At 28.9% G+C, this 16,547-nt stretch overlaps 2 protein-coding genes across 2 annotated transcripts; both read left to right on the top strand.

Annotated features, from left to right (window-relative positions):
- The first annotated feature begins 519 nt into the window (after positions 1-519).
- On the top strand, positions 520-2,557 carry LOC105646276 (scopoletin glucosyltransferase). The gene has a single exon (XM_089723394.1). The coding sequence runs from the start codon at positions 840-842 to the stop codon at positions 2,301-2,303; it is 1,464 nt and encodes a 487-aa protein (XP_089579520.1). The 5' UTR covers positions 520-839; the 3' UTR covers positions 2,304-2,557.
- Positions 2,558-12,330: 9,773 nt separating this feature from the next.
- LOC105646275 (scopoletin glucosyltransferase) lies at positions 12,331-14,083 on the top strand. The gene has a single exon (XM_089722207.1). It carries the CDS (start codon positions 12,336-12,338, stop codon positions 13,797-13,799), a length of 1,464 nt encoding a protein of 487 aa, XP_089578333.1. The 5' UTR covers positions 12,331-12,335; the 3' UTR covers positions 13,800-14,083.
- Positions 14,084-16,547: the final 2,464 nt, after the last annotated feature.

Genomic DNA, 16,547 nt, shown 5'->3' with positions numbered 1-16,547 from the left:
TTGCTCTTCACATGAATATTTTGTGGTCCTCGTTATTACCTTCAATATCATTAATTCCAAAAACGAAGGTACCATATTTTTCATTTAGCTAACACATAATGACTGAAATAAGGGGAAAAATTTAAAGAAAAAAAATTAAATTAAACTATCCATTACCGTATTAATTGTTTGAATCTCACACATAGATATAATGGGTTAAATTTAGAACAATGAGGAAGGAATTCATTTAAGAAATAAGAATAAATTCAAAATTAAGCATCAAAGATAGTTAAATAAAGAGTGATCTAGTGCACCAAACATTCTATAAACTAAGGGCTTTAAAGAGAGTTGATGTATGCAGTTTTTCTCTGCTTTTGCAAAGATATTATTTTTTGGTTCAGATCCAGAATCTTTAATGTTTTAAGTAGAATAACTCCACTTTTACCTAAAGTCACGCTCTTTATATAAGATATAGTTTTATCAATGGGTTGATCTGAATAAGATTCAAATTTCTTCAGTAAAATGTCGAACATTTTATTTTTATGGATGGAGAAAATCTCCGCTGAGAATACTTTTCCTTCAAGGGCCTACCGAGATCTGAACAAAATTATTCTAATAAGTATGGATAGGAAAGAAAAAGGTAGTTTCCTGGGAAGAGTCTTCATCGTTGAAATATTATCCATTATAAACTTCTCCTCATCCGGTTAATTAAACTATCAAACTCAAGAAGATTGAATCCAAGTATTTTCCCTACAACATATTTTCTTATAAGCATTGAAAAATAAAGCAGTTCTTCAACTTTCATCATTCTATTTTTCCTGTAAAAGATTCAAATCTCGTGCTCTTATTAGAATATCCATATGGGTAGTATGGATCAGAATCAACTACACATTTTTTTCTTCCCCTTCATGGCTCATGGCCACATGATACCAACAGTAGATATGGCAAAGCTATTTGCTTTTCGAGGCCATAAAGCAACAATAATCACTACTCCTTCAAATGAACCTCTCATCTCCAAAACAATCCAACGAACAAAAGATATGGGTTTTGATATCAATATTCAAATCCTCAAATTTCCTTCAGTGGAAGTTGGATTACCAGAAGGATGTGATAACATAGATTTTGTTCTTTCATTGGTTGAGAATGGTATGGAAATGATAATTAAATTTTGGTTAGCCACAGGTAAGCTTCAAGAACCTCTTGAAAAGCTCCTTCAAGAATGCAATCCTAATTGTCTTGTTGCTGATATGTTCTTTCCTTGGACTACTGATGCTGCTGCAAAATTTGGAATTCCGAGATTAGTGTTTCATGGCACTAGTTTCTTTTCTTTGTGCGCCGGAGAATCTATTAGGCTATATCAGCCACACAAGAAAGTTTCCACAGATTCGGAGTCCTTTGTCATTCCAGGTCTTCCAGGAGAAATAAAGATAACAAGAAAACAACTCCCCAGTTTCGTTAGAGAAGAAGTTCAAAATGATTTTACTAAGATTGTTAAAGAATCTAAAGAGTCAGAGTTGAAGAGCTTTGGAGTAGTTGTAAACAGTTTCTACGAGCTCGAGCAAGCTTATGCTGATCACTACAGGAATGTTTTGGGCAGAAAGGCATGGCATATAGGCCCAGTCTCGATATGCAATAGAGGAATGGAAGATAAAACACAAAGAGGAAAAGAAGCTTCGATTGATGAACATGAGTGTTTGAAATGGCTAAATTCCAAGAAACCGAATTCTGTTATTTACTTATGTTTTGGAAGTGTAACTAATTTCACCGACTCTCAACTTAAGGAAATTGCAATAGCTCTGGAAGCTGCTGGACAAAAGTTCATTTGGGTAGTTCGGAGAAACAAGAATAGTGAAGAAAATGAAGAAGAATGGTTGCCTGAAGGTTTTGAGAAGAAAATGGAAGGGAAAGGACTTATCATAAGAGGGTGGGCACCACAAGTGTTGATTCTTGAACATGAAGCAGTTGGAGGATTTGTGACTCATTGTGGATGGAATTCAACACTTGAGGGTGTGAGTGCAGGGAAGGCAATGGTAACATGGCCTGTGGGAGCTGAGCAATTCTATAATGAGAAATTAATGACTGAGGTTCTGAGAATTGGGATTGGTGTTGGCGCTAAGGAATGGGTTGGGTTCCATGGGGATTATGTTAAAAGTGAAGCTATAGAGAAGGCAATTAGTAGAGTTATGGAAGGTGAAGAAGCAGAGGAAATGAGAAGCAGAGCAAGGAGGCTTGGAGAGATGGCGAGACAAGTTGTTGAAGAAGGTGGATCTTCTTACTCTGATTTCAATGCTTTAGTTCAAGAGTTGAGGTATTATGGTCCATGAAGAATTAAAGAGAACAAGGGAACAAAATTAAGATTATGCGACTATTTCAATTCAGTTCTTCTCTTTCAGTTACATATGTGCGTAGGAACGCCAATAAATGTTTGTTTTAGCTCACTGTATGGCTAGATTAGTTGCTTTTATTGAAGAAATGTTTGTTTTAGCGCTTTGATTTACAACTGTTAATTATTCTGTATTTAATTATTTAAAAGTATTTAACCCGAATAGGGTAGCTCAGTTTCAAAGAGCATTTGCGAGGTTGATTGTCATTGCTTAAGTAATGGGTTCTATCCTCCGCAATGTAAACTCCCCTGAGCCAACTCTTTTGCCTCCGAATTGAGTGAAGATTAGTCGGATTTGTGGATCGTTAAAACGAATACGGGCCTGAATACACCCTGCGAGTATTAAAAAAAATTTATTTAAAACTATTTAGTTGAAGTAACTTTCTGTATAATTTATCCTGGAACTGGAACTTCCACAAAATCCCAATTTTTTACCTAAAAAATAAAATATTTGATGAAAATCAAATATAATTAAAAATAATAAGCATTTTTCAACCTAATAAATATTTTTCTAATTCTATAATTTTTTAAATCAAATATTTTGTTTAATTACTTTTAAACCAAACATATAATATTTTATTACTCGAAAAAATTAAATACTGTACTTTTTGATAGCAATTGTATATATTTTTTAAATAATTTGTTTTCCTAATTTTGAACTTTTTAAATAATTTTTATAAAAAAGGCAATTTTTTTCTTCTACAGCAAGTTTAAGGGTAAATTGTACAAAAAGATAATTTTGGACAAATTGTACATTACTTCCAAGTTCAATGAATAAAATGAATTTTATTCCTTCAGTTTTAAACTAATGCCCTATTATGGAAGTTTCGTTATATTTTAATTAAAAATTATAATTCTGTTGTAGAAATTAAATTTTTAAATTAATATCCGATAATGGAAGTCTTATCATATGTTAGAATTATAATTCTATTATAGAAATTAAAATTTTAAATTAATGTCTTATTCGTAAAGTTTTGTCATGTTAGGAATTATAATCCTATTATACAAGTTGTCATACTAGGAATTACAATTTTATTGTAGATATTTTTATCATATCTTAATTAGAAATTATATATATATTGTATATCATCAAACTTTAGTAAATATTTCATTTAACTATTAACTTTTTGCAATTTTATTTATATTTTGTTAATTATTGCGTTCAATTGATTTTTTACTAGGAATTAGAATAATAATGAACACCATTCTTGATAAAATAATAAAATATTATAAATCAAATTATATAATACGTGTAATGCACGTTCATAAATACTAGTATAAAAGAATGCATAAATCCAGCGTTGTATTTTTAATAAGTTCAAAACTCTAAAATTTTTCACTTATGTTATATTTGGGAAGGAAAGGAAGGAAAACAATGGAGGATTGTACTATTCATTTTCCCTCCTTATTTTCCACCTTGTGTTTGGAATGGAAGGAAAATAAAGGAAGGATTATTTTTATTTGTTGGAAAGACTGAAATCATGGAGGAAAGAAAATGATATTATTGCAAAGTTACAATTTTACCATTTATGCATATGTAATATAAATATTATTCTAATAAAATTAATAATTCCAACTTCTCCATTTAGTATTTATCATAGTTGGTGTACTTACTCATTACATTTAATATTTTAGAACATATAAAATAAATGCATTAGAACACAATGTTTAATTATATAATGCATTTCTAAGTCAAAATTAATAGATAAAAATTAATTTCTTCTAAAAAAACATAAAAATTGGTTAAGAGATTAAAAGTAAAATAATTGCTTAATATCTCTAAAAACAAACGAGTATGATAAAGCGAAAAGTTTTTATCTCTATTAATAAATTGTAATAAATCAATATATATAATAGTCAACAAAAAGAGAAAAAGGAATTCATTTACAGTAATTAATAAAAATTATATGTTTACATACATTTCACATAATCCTCATTGTCGCCAAAAAATATAATATATGTTTATATTAAAAGAAATATTATTTTCTTAGGCTCAAAAAAGTCTAAAAAAATTAGTTTGAGTTTATTAAACTAACTATTTATATTAATCTAAATAAATAAACTCATTGTAGAGGTAGCAACGAGAGTTTTTAATTTTTCTCTTATTTTTTCTCTAGGGTTTATTTCTTATATAGGTAACAATACATTCTTTAATTATTTTCACCAAATTTTTATTTTTTATCATTTATTTTTTAATTTTTTTCAAATAATTACATTAAAATCTTTAAAACTATTTTGTCATCTCTAAATTTAATAAGAGTTACTTGGTTATCCCAGTGTTTCCCTTTCATATTCCTACTTTTATATATATCACTATTATTATACATTAAAATTCCTATTTTAAATACAAATAGAAACTCTTTAATTAATATAATAAGAATATCCAAGTGAATAATTATTAAAATATATATTTGAATTTCGAATGCAATTTTTATTCACTAATATTATGAATTTCTAATACAATGAAATTACTAAATAAAAATTATATTATGAATTCAATATAAAAAAAATAAATATATATTAAAATTAAAAATTCAAATTGAATATTTCTAAATAGGATAATATGATGATCCAATATATACTTTATAATATTTAATAATAATATATAATATGTAATATATATATATTCCTATTTTTTTTATGTAATATTATTTTATATTAATTTTTTATATATTAATGAAAACCTAAGGATATAATAACAATGATACGTGATTGAAAAAATTTTCCTACATATATTCATATTCACATGCTTATATATATATATATATATAAATAATAAAATTTATTCTATTAATTGTAAATGAAGAAGTTAATAGTATATTTAGCGCAAGAAGAAGACATAGTTACAAACTCAATAATTTCAAATTAGCAAAAACTTGATATAATAATTTTTTATAGTCAAAAGCAACAAACAAAGACAATAAATTTTTTATAGTGAAAAGCAATTAAAATTATATATATATATATATAGTTTTATAGGTTGTCAATATGAATCACTACAAAAAAAAAAAACGTGCTTTTGCGATCGATTTTTGCGTTCGACGCATATCAGTTGCAATATTGCGATGATATTGCGACCAATTGCGATGATTGGGAGGTTGAATATCCACCGACGGATTTGCAACCAAACGACGACACATTTTGCAACGGATTTGCGACCGATATAATATCCGTCGCTAATTCTAGAGCTAGTAATTTCCACTAGTTTGGTTTTCATTTTACGACCCCATTGCGACAGATTCTGCGACGGATTTGCGACCGTTTAAAAGCCTGTCGCAAAATTGCGCGTTGCAGTTCAGCGCCAAATTTAGTTTTCGTTCTACGATCGATTTGTGATCGATTTGCGACTGATTTGTGACCAACACTCTTGCGACCAATTGTATTGGTCGCAAGTCGGTCACAATTTTTCTGACCACAAAACGACATCACATGATCAAATGGGTATATACAATGAAGTTAAAGCCTAATGGAAGTATTGATCACTTTAAGGTAAGGCTAGTTACTAAAGGTTTCACTCATAAAGTTTTGCTACTAAGAGTTTGTAGCAAAACTCAACACTGTAAGAATTCTAATCTCTGTTGCTGTTCATAAGGATTGGATTTTGAAACAGTTTGATGTTAAGAATGCTTTCCTGAATGGAGAATGGAGAATTAGAGGAGGAAGTTTATATGGCTTATCGACTTGGTGTAAATGAAAAACTTAACCAAGAAGGCAAAGTTTTTAGGCTTAAGAAATCTCTTTATGGCATGAAACAATCTCCTAGGGCATGGTTTGAAAAATTTAGCGGTGAAATGAAGTCTGTTGGTTATAAACAAAGTAATCATGATCATACTATGTTTTTAAAATGGAGAGATGGAAAGATTATTGTATTACTTATTTATGTTGATGACATGATAGTAACAGGAGGTGATGTTGAAGAAATTAGAAAGCTACAACAATTCCTAGGGAAAACTTTTGATATGAAAGACTTAGGAAATTTGAAATATTTTCTAGGAATTAAAGTGGCTAGATCGAAAAAGGGAATTTTCTATGTCAACGGAAACATGTGTTAGATATATTAATTGAAATAGGTATGCTAGACTGTAAGCCAGCCGAAACACCAGTGGAAGTAAATAGCCATTTTGAAGGTGGATCAAATGAGAGATATGATGATGTGGGGCGAGATCAAAGGCTAGTAGGGAGATTGATTTACTTAACACACACTAGGCTTGATATTACTTTTGCAGTTAGTAAGGTCAGCCAATATATGCATGAACCACTTGAAAAGTATATGGAGGCTGTGTTTCAAATTTTGAGGTATTTGAAAGGATCTCCAACAAAGGGGATTTTATTTAAAGATAATGGAAACTTGGATATTTCATGTTTTACTGATGCAGATTGGGTAGGAGATAGAGATACTAGGCGTTCTACCTCAAGGCATCTTACTATGATTGGTAGAAACTTAGTATCTTGAAAAAAGTAAGAAACAAAAAGTTATTGCAAGATCAAGTGCAGAAGCAGAATTCAAGTCAGTATGCCAAGGACTGTGTGAACTGATTTGGACAAAAGAAATCATGAAAGATTTGGGGTTCGATTCAACTAAACCGATGGACTTAATGTGTGATAATCGAGCTACAATCTAAATTGCAAAAAATCCAGTTTAGCATGATAGAACAAGCACATAGAAATTGATAGATACTTTATTAGAGAGAAGATTGATCAAAGATTGGTCCAATTTGTATTCATTAAGTCAGAAGACCAACTTGAAGACGTGTTAACCAAAGCAATTAATGGAAGAAGTCATCATTCTGCATGTAGAAAATTGTGCATGTTCGATATCCATACTAAAATTGAGGGGAAGTGTTAGCCAGAACGATTTTACCATGTGATGATATTAGAATTAGTTTGTTTTAGATGATAATTATCATTGTAACATATTTATCTTTATCACTTTGTTAGAGTTAGAGATAAAGTCAAAGTAGTTAGGGAGTTAATAAGTACCTATGTACCTGTACGTATGAAATGATGAGATGAGAATATTTTCCTCTACAATGTCTCTCTAAGTTTTCCAGACCAACCTGCAACAAAAATCCATAACATTAAAAAGATAAAAGAAAGATACTTCTTTAGCCTATTCACGAAACAAAAACAGAGCATAAAACTCCATTCTCTAAAAATCCAAAATTTAAGAATGCAAACCTGAGTGTAAATAGTGTATGGATGTGCAGTAGCTTTGAGAAGGTAATCAGTAACCCAATGAATGACTTCTTTAGCGTTCTGCAACCCTCCTTTCATAAGCCCACCAAATTCAATCACACTACATGAAAACATTATAGTAGTGAAAGTCATTGGGAAACCAAACTTCACATTGTCCCTACATTATAGTACCTTCCTACCAAATCCACTTGCATTTTCATTTCCAAACCCAAATCAACTATACCCAAAAAGAAAAAGGAAAAGAAACATAAAAAAGAGAGATTTCAAGTTAATGTATATACATGCATGGCTGAGCCATTTGAAAGACTAGAGTTTCAACTCCAAGTCATCCTCTGGTTTGAAGGAAGCTTGCCTGACCTCTAACCCTCAAAAAAGAGGATTGATTTGGTGAGAGTATCTTTATAATGGTGACTGGCAAAACGAGGGTGGTGGCGGTAGTGAACTGGGTTGTGCTGATGGATAGGGAACCCATGGTAGCGAAACAAAGAAGAAAAGAGGAGGAAGAGAAGAAGTAGTGTGAAATGGGAAAGAGAGAAGAAGAAGTATTGTTACTGTTCCGACAATAACAATGACAACAAGATCATCGTTTCCAAGTCCCTGAAGTAACGGCGCCGCCATTAATGGCGGTCTATTAGTCACTATCTTTTTCTCCTCTTCCTGGCTGCCTATTTCACCAATTTAATTCTCCACCCACAGAGAAGTTCTCGAAAGATCTTTAAACATTGTTAAGGGCATTGTGGATATTCTATCTATAGAGATTCTAATTGAATCAGGCTCAACTTGAGCCATTTAGCACTACTTTGTATTATTATCCTATTCAATTATTCGCTACATTTTTATTTCTTTATAAAGAATAGGAATGTTGGAGTATCAATTAAATTTTTGCAACATTTTTCTTGCATGATTTATAATTACTTGTTTAGTTTTTTTCCTTATTATTTTTCTAACTATCAAAATTAAAAAGGAGAAAATTTGAAAGTGATCAAATTGGACTTATAGAAAGATTATGGAGTCGAACAATAAGCATAAATTACCACCAACTAAAGCAAGCAATCGCATATAACATATGTATTATCCTTGTCAACTCAATAAGATACTTGAAATTAATATTGTGCTTTTTATACTTTTTATAAGTGATTTATTATTAGATTTTTTATATAAAAATATGCAAACATGTTGATCTGTATTCTATTTTTATACACCGTTTCCTTTTAATGAAATTATCAATTCTAATTTCGTCTAAAAAAATAAAAAAGAAAAAGCACCAAAATGAACCTCTATATGTAATTAGTTATACTTAAATAAAATTCTATTAAAACTAATAGAATTTTTAAATAAATTATAAATATAAAAAGAGTGTAAAAACTACTAAAATTAATGAATTCAAACTAGACTAACAAAACAAAATAATTAGAAATAAATTATACAGTGGATCCAAATATAAAAATTTATTGGCAAATAATTTTTCAATAAAATTTATTTATAAATATAATGTATTCTACATCAATTTATTTAAAACAATTGGTCATCTATCAAATGACAGAAACTAGCAATCAAAAGTATAAATTGTGCAAATGGAGTCTCCAATTCCATATAGGCAAAGCAAAAGGGGTCGAAGTCCAAATCAATTTTGGAATTAGTGGTCTTCTGTTGACTATAAAACAGAGTTGTCTCTTTGCAATTGACATGTCTGTGTGTGATTAGGAATGGCGGGTCCATTGAACGAATGATTTCGATTTAATAAAAAGTGGTTTGGGAATCGGTTTTAAATGAGTGGAGGTTTGAACTAGTCTTTTGAAGTTCTTATTTCATAAAATAGTTATTTCCAACTTGTTTGGAAATTGGAAATAATAGGGGGTCAAAAGAGGTGTAAGTTGGGTGTGGGTGTTTATATATTTTTCACTCAGTTGTTTGGTTGGGAGGAAACAATGAGAGGGAGGAAATTGTAAATAAAATTTATTAATAGAAAGTCAATTGCTTCTTGAATGATAAATTACAAAGTGAGGGGTAGTTTAATAATATAAAAAATTTGGAAGAAGGCCCAAGTTGTCATAAATTTGGAAGTGGTACGTAATCTGACTCACAATCAATTTTTCATACAATGGACGTTCCAGTGTACACCAAAGGAATTACAGACTGAATTTTTGGGAAAAAAATAATGAATATTTGGTTTAAATTAAATATAATTGAAAATAGCTAAACAAAAAATACGTCGAATATTTAATATAATCTAATATTTTTTAATTCTAGAATTTTTAAATTAAATATTTTATTTAATTATTTTTAAACAGAATAAAGGTTAATTTGGCCACAAATTTGTATAGCGGATCAAAAATATCAAATTTGACTTCTTAGACTAATTTACCCCGTGAACTTATTTAACATGATTAAAAATGTTAAGTTTGATCTTTTAGGCCAATTAAACTCATGATTTTATTTTGATATTCACAAATTTTTGGATTCAATTTTACAAAAAAAAACCAGATCAAACTTTTCCAACACTTCTAGATAGAAATTTAAAATTTATAAAAGCACCATATCTTTTGATACAATAAATTTATAAAATATGTAGTATAACTTTAATCTATTCAACATGAAAAATCCATAGATTTCATATGTAATAATCCAGTAATAAAGGTAAATTTAAAATGTTCAAATTAATACATTAAATTAAAATCATCAATCAAGGTATACGTTACGTATCATTTTCCTCTATTTCACATTTACTTAATTATTTTAATAAATTATATAGCAATATTCCAATTATAGTTCTAATATATGTGTATACAAGGATTCTAATATTATATTAAATTGTGATCTTTTTAATCACTTTGAATAAATTCAGGGGGTTAAATTAGTCTAAAAGGTTAAATCTGACTTCTTTGATCCCACTCAATGAATTCAAGAGTGAAATTCACCTTTATTCTATTTTTAAATCAAAGAGATGGTATAATTCAATTTTGTTTTATATTATTTTGTCCTTTTAAATAATTCTTTTTCTTTACTAATTTTTAAACTTTTTAAATAATTTTCATCAATTAAAAATAAAGAAATTATTATTTGATTTTTTAAAAAAAAATCAGCATGTTTATTCATGTAATGCGGTTGAAAAATTATATAAAAAGCTAATTTTTAAGAATATTGTACATAAATTTGGATTGAACTCTATTATTGTTTATTTAATCTTAACTCCAAGTTTGAGTTGGTTAAGCCAAGTCTAATTTGTTTTCTAATTAATATGAAGTGTGAGAAGTTATCCGTTCGAATCTTCTTGATAAGAGTTTTCACCGATTTAATCCATATCGAGTTAAAGTGAATATCAGAAAACAAAATCAAATACAGAGAGAAAAAGAAGAACGAAAAGTTCATGCGTACTGTTGAAACAACAACCAGAAAAGCCATTGAAACAAGAAGAAGAAAGTCTAACTGATATTTTTTAATTAAAATCTAACATATACAGTACCCAAGTTATAATTTCCTCTCTTCCAATTCGAAATAAGTGCACCCCTTTCACTTTCACCCCTATCTAAAAAAGTGAGCGTTTGATGGATTGTGCTCCGCACTGGGCAGTGAGGCACATTTTGATGGTCGACAATAATCAGTAAAATTGATTAAATCATTGATGAATTCGATTTATTTCTATTGTAATAGGAAAAAAAATCGAATTTTCATTTTAATTCAGTTTTTAAAAAATTCTAAAAACTAAATTAACTTAATTCAAAAATAAATCAAGATCAAAAAATTGGATCAATTGTTATAATTCGATTTTATTGTACATATAATTCTTTTTTTTTTTTCTAATTGAAAATTTATTGATTTGCACTAGAGAATTTTGATTTGAATCGAACCTAATCAATGGGTTAAATTTAGCTAACACATAATTCAATTTTGCTTTCATTCAATATGTTATCTTGCTTTTCACATGAATATTTTGTGGTCCTCGTTGTTACCTTCAACATCATTAATTGCAAAAACGAAGGTAACATATTTTTCATTTAGCTAACACATAATGACTGAAAAAAGGGGAAAAATTTAAAAAGAAATGTCAATGAGCCAAAAAAAAAAAATTTAAAGAAAAAAAATTAAATTAAACTATCCATTACCGTATTAATTGTTTGAATCTCACATAGATATAATGGGTTAAATTTAGAACAATGAGGAAGGAATTCATTTAAAAAAAAAAGAATAAATTCAAAATTAAGCATCAAAGATAGTTAAATAAAGAGCGATCTAGTGCACCAAACATTCTATAAACTAGGTGCTTTAAAGAGAGTTGATATAAAAAGCTTTTCTCTGTTTTTGCAAAGATATTATTTTTTGGCTCAGATCTAGAATCTTTAATGTTTTAAGTGGAATAACTCCAATTTTACCTAAAGTCACACTCTTTATATAAGATATAGTTTTATCAATAGGTTGATCTGAATAAGATTTAAATTTCTTCAGTAAAATGTCCGAACATTTTATCTTTATGGATGAAAAAAATCTCAGTTGATAATACTTTTCCTTCAAGTGCCTACCGAGATCTGAACAAAATTATTATGGATCGGAAAGAAAAAGGTAGTTTCCTGGGAAGAGTCTTCATCGTTGAAATATAATCCATTACAAACTTCTCCTCATCCGGTGAATTAAACTATCAAACTCAAGAAGATTGAATCCAAGTATTTTCCCTACAATATATTTTCTTATAAGCATTGAAAAATAAAGCAGTTCTTCAACTTTCATCATTCTATTTTTCCTGTAAAAGATTCAAATCTCGTGCTCTTATTAGAATATCCATATGGGTAGCATGGATCAGAATCAACTACACATTTTTTTCTTCCCCTTCATGGCTCATGGCCACACGATACCAACAGTAGATATGGCAAAGCTATTTGCTTTTCGAGGCCACAAAACAACAATAATCACTACTCCTTCAAATGAACCTCTCATCTCCAAAACAATCCAACGAACAAAAGATTTGGGTTTTGTCATCAATATTCAAATCCTCAAATTCCCTTCAGTGGAAGTTGGATTACCAGAAGGATGTGAGAACATAGATTTTGTGCTTTCATTGGTTGAGAATGGTACGGAAATGATGAATAAATTTTGTTTAGCCATAGGTAAGCTTCAAGAACCTCTCGAAAAGCTCCTTCAAGAATGCAATCCTAATTGTCTTGTTGCTGATATGTTCTTTCCTTGGGCTACTGATGCTGCTGCAAAATTTGGAATTCCGAGATTAGTGTTTCAGGGAACTAGTTTCTTTTCTTTATGCGCCGGGGAATCTATTAGGCTCTATCAGCCACACAAGAAAGTTTCGACAGATTCGGCGTCCTTTGTCATTCCAGATCTTCCAGGAGAAATAAAGATAACAAGAAAACAATTCCCCATTATTTTTAGAGAAGAAGTTCAAAATGATTTTACTAAGATTGTTAAAGAATCTAATGAGTCAGAGTTGAAGAGCTTTGGAGTAGTTGTAAACAGTTTCTACGAGCTCGAGCAAGCTTATGCTGATCACTACTCGAATGTTTTGGGCAGAAAGGCATGGCATATAGGCCCAGTCTCGATATGCAATAGAGGAATGGAAGATAAAGCACAAAGAGGAAAAGAAGCTTCAATTGATGAACAGGAGTGTTTGAAATGGCTAAATTCCAAGAAACCGAATTCTGTTATTTACATACGTTTTGGAAGTATAACTAATTTCACCGACTCTCAACTCAAAGAAATTGCAATAGCTCTGGAAACTGCTGGACAGAAGTTCATTTGGGTAGTTCGGAGAAACAAAAATAGTGAAGGACATGAAGAAGAATGGTTGCCTGAAGGTTTTGAGAAGAAAATGGAAGGGAAAGGACTTATCATAAGAGGGTGGGCACCACAAGTGTTGATTCTTGAACATGATGCAGTAGGAGGATTTGTGACTCACTGTGGATGGAATTCAACTCTTGAGGGTGTGAGTGCAGGGAAGCCAATGGTAACATGGCCTGTGGGAGCTGAGCAATTCTATAATGAGAAATTAGTGACTGAGGTTCTGAAAATTGGGATTGGTGTTGGTGCCAAGGAATGGGATTGGTTGCATGGGGATTATGTTAAAAGTGAAGCTATAGAGAAGGCAATTAGTAGAGTTATGGAAGGTGAAGAAGCAGAGGAAATGAGAAGCAGAGCAAGGAAGCTTGGAGAGATGGCGAGACAAGCTGTTGAAGATGGTGGATCTTCTTACTCTGATTTCAATGCTTTAGTTCAAGAGTTGAGGTATTATGGTCCATGAAGAATTAAAGAGAACAAGGGAACAAAATTAAGAGTATGCGATTATTTCAATTCAGTTTTTCTCTTTCAGTTATATGTGTTCCTAGGAACGCTAATAAATGTTTGTTTTAGCTCACTGTATGGCTAGATTAGTTGCTTTTATTGAAGAAATGTTTGTTTTTAGCGCTTTGATGTACAACTGCTAATTATTCTGTATCTAATTATTTATAACAACTTAACCCGAATGGGGTAGCTCAGCGGCAAAGAGTGTTTTCGGGGTTGATTACCATGGCTTAAGTAATGAGTTCGATCCTCTACAATGTAAATTCTCCCGGATCAACCCCTTTACTTCCGAAGTGAGCGAGAATTAATTAGGTTTGTAGATCATTAAAAGGAACATAGGCCAGATACCTCGTGCAATTATTAAAAATATATATATTTAAAACTATTCAGTTGAAGTAACTTTCTATATAATTTACCCTGAAATTTCCACTAAAAGAACAAAATCTCAATTTTTTACCCAAAAAATAAAATATTTGATGAAAATCAAATCTAATTAAAAATAATAAGCATTTTTTTAACCTAATCAAATATTTTTCTAATTCTATAATTTTTAAATCAAATATTTTGTTTAATTACTTTTAAACCAAACATAAAATATTGCAATTTTTTTTAGAAAAAAGGGCATTTTTTTCTTCTACTACAAGTTTAAGGATAAATTGTATAAAAAGATAATTTTTGGACAAACTGAACATTGCTTCCAAGTTGAATGGAAGAAAAATAGAAGGAAGGATTATTTTCATTTGTTGGAAAGACTCAAATCATGGAGGAAAGAAAATGATATTATTGCAAAGTTACAATTTTACCATGTATGCATATGTAATATAAATATTGTTCTAATAAAATTAATATGTCCAACTTCTCCATGATAAAATAACAGTGGAATACTCTATCGTTTATCTTCCTTATTTATTTTTTACTGTATATTTGGATTGCAAGCAAAACAAAAAAGATTAAAGAAAATAGAATTATTTTTATTTGTTTAGAAAAATGTCATTATTATAAATTTATGATTTTACCATTTATATTTGTGATATGTAAATATGGTCCTAAGATTAATAAATATAGATAAAATAAGAAATTTGAAATTTGAAGTTAGAAAACCAATTTTTATCTTGAATATTATTCACCATTTAATTTATTTGGATGATATTTTAATAGAAAACAAATAATGACAAACTTATATATTTATATTTACTAGTATTTTTTAATGTGTGTTGCATATTATTTATACTTGTTGTACTTAATCGTTACATTTAGTATTTTAAAACATATAAAATAATACATTAGAATACAAAGTTTAATTATATAATGAATTTCTAAGTCAAAATTAATAGATAAAAATTAATTTCTTTTAAAAAAACATAAAAATTTAGTTAAGAGATTAAGAGTAAAATAATTAATTAATATCTCTAAAAACAAAGGAATATGATAAAGCAAAGAGTTTTTATTAATTTAACTCTATTAACAAATTGTAGTAAATCAATATATATATATATATAATAGTCAAGAAAAAGAGAGAAAGGAATTCATTGACAATATTTAATAAAAATAATATGTTTACATGCATTTCACATAATCCTCGTTGTCGCCTAAAAATATAATATATTTTTACATTAGAAGAAATTTTTTTTCTTTAGGCTCAAAAGAGTTTTAAAAAATTAGTCTAAGTTCATTAAACTAACTATGTATATTAGTCAAAGAAATAGAATCATTCTAGAAGTAGCAATGAGGGTTTTTAATTTTTCTCTTATTTTTTCCTCTAGGGTTTATTTCTTATATAGGTAACTATACATTCTTTAATTATTTTCACCAAATTTTTTATTTTTTTACATTTATTCTTTAATTTTTCAAATAATAAAATTAAAATCTTTAAAATATTTTGTGATCTCTAAATTTAATAAGAGTAACTTGGTTATCCCAACATTTCTCTTTCATATTTCTACTTTTATATATATCACTATTATTATAAATTAAAATTCCTAATTTCAATACAAATAGAAACTCTTTAATTAGTATAATAAGAATATCCTAGTGAATAATTATTAAAATATATATTTGAATTTTGGCTCAAGGATCAATTTTATCTTGAGATTATGATGATTATGCAAGACAAATAAATTTAATATTTTCTTGTATGTGCTAATATTAATTTATGCTGAATTTTTTTATATATATAGAAATTGCTAAAGAAGGCAAGTCCCTACACATCCAAGATTTTGAAGACCATGAAGATTATTGAAGAATTTTTTGGTAGTTAGTAATCTTAGGATAATTTGTAGGATAGAGAGAATATTCTTTTATAAGCACACAAATATTTCTTCTCTCTTTCAAAAATAATTTTTGAAAAATTACCTTAAATAATAAAAATCAAATCCTGATCTTTTTGGTTTATTTTCCTAAAAGAAAAAAATTTTATCTTAATTATTTTTGGTAACAAAATATTTTTTATATCTTTTTATTTTCGAAAATTGTTTTAAAGAAAATCCAAAAATCTTGCTTTATTCGCTTACATTAAAAGAAAAGATTTTGAACCAAAATATTTTTGGCAACAGCATCTTCGTCTCTTAGAATTTGGAAAGTCAAAATTTTTCTTTAAAATCTAAAGATTACAGTTTCTAAAACGAGATCTTTATCGCTCTATGTAAAACGTTTTCTTTGTATGAAAATGTGGGTAGTTCGATTCTCAAGAGTAAGAGTAAATTGGATC

Source organism: Jatropha curcas, chromosome 6 (genome assembly GCF_041381405.1).
Source record: "Jatropha curcas cultivar XTBG-Jc1 chromosome 6, XTBG_Jcur_1.0, whole genome shotgun sequence".
NCBI classification, from domain to species: Eukaryota; Viridiplantae; Streptophyta; class Magnoliopsida; order Malpighiales; family Euphorbiaceae; genus Jatropha; species Jatropha curcas.
The sequence above is the reverse complement of the archived record's forward strand: the minus strand, read 5'-3'. Positions and strand labels throughout refer to the sequence as shown.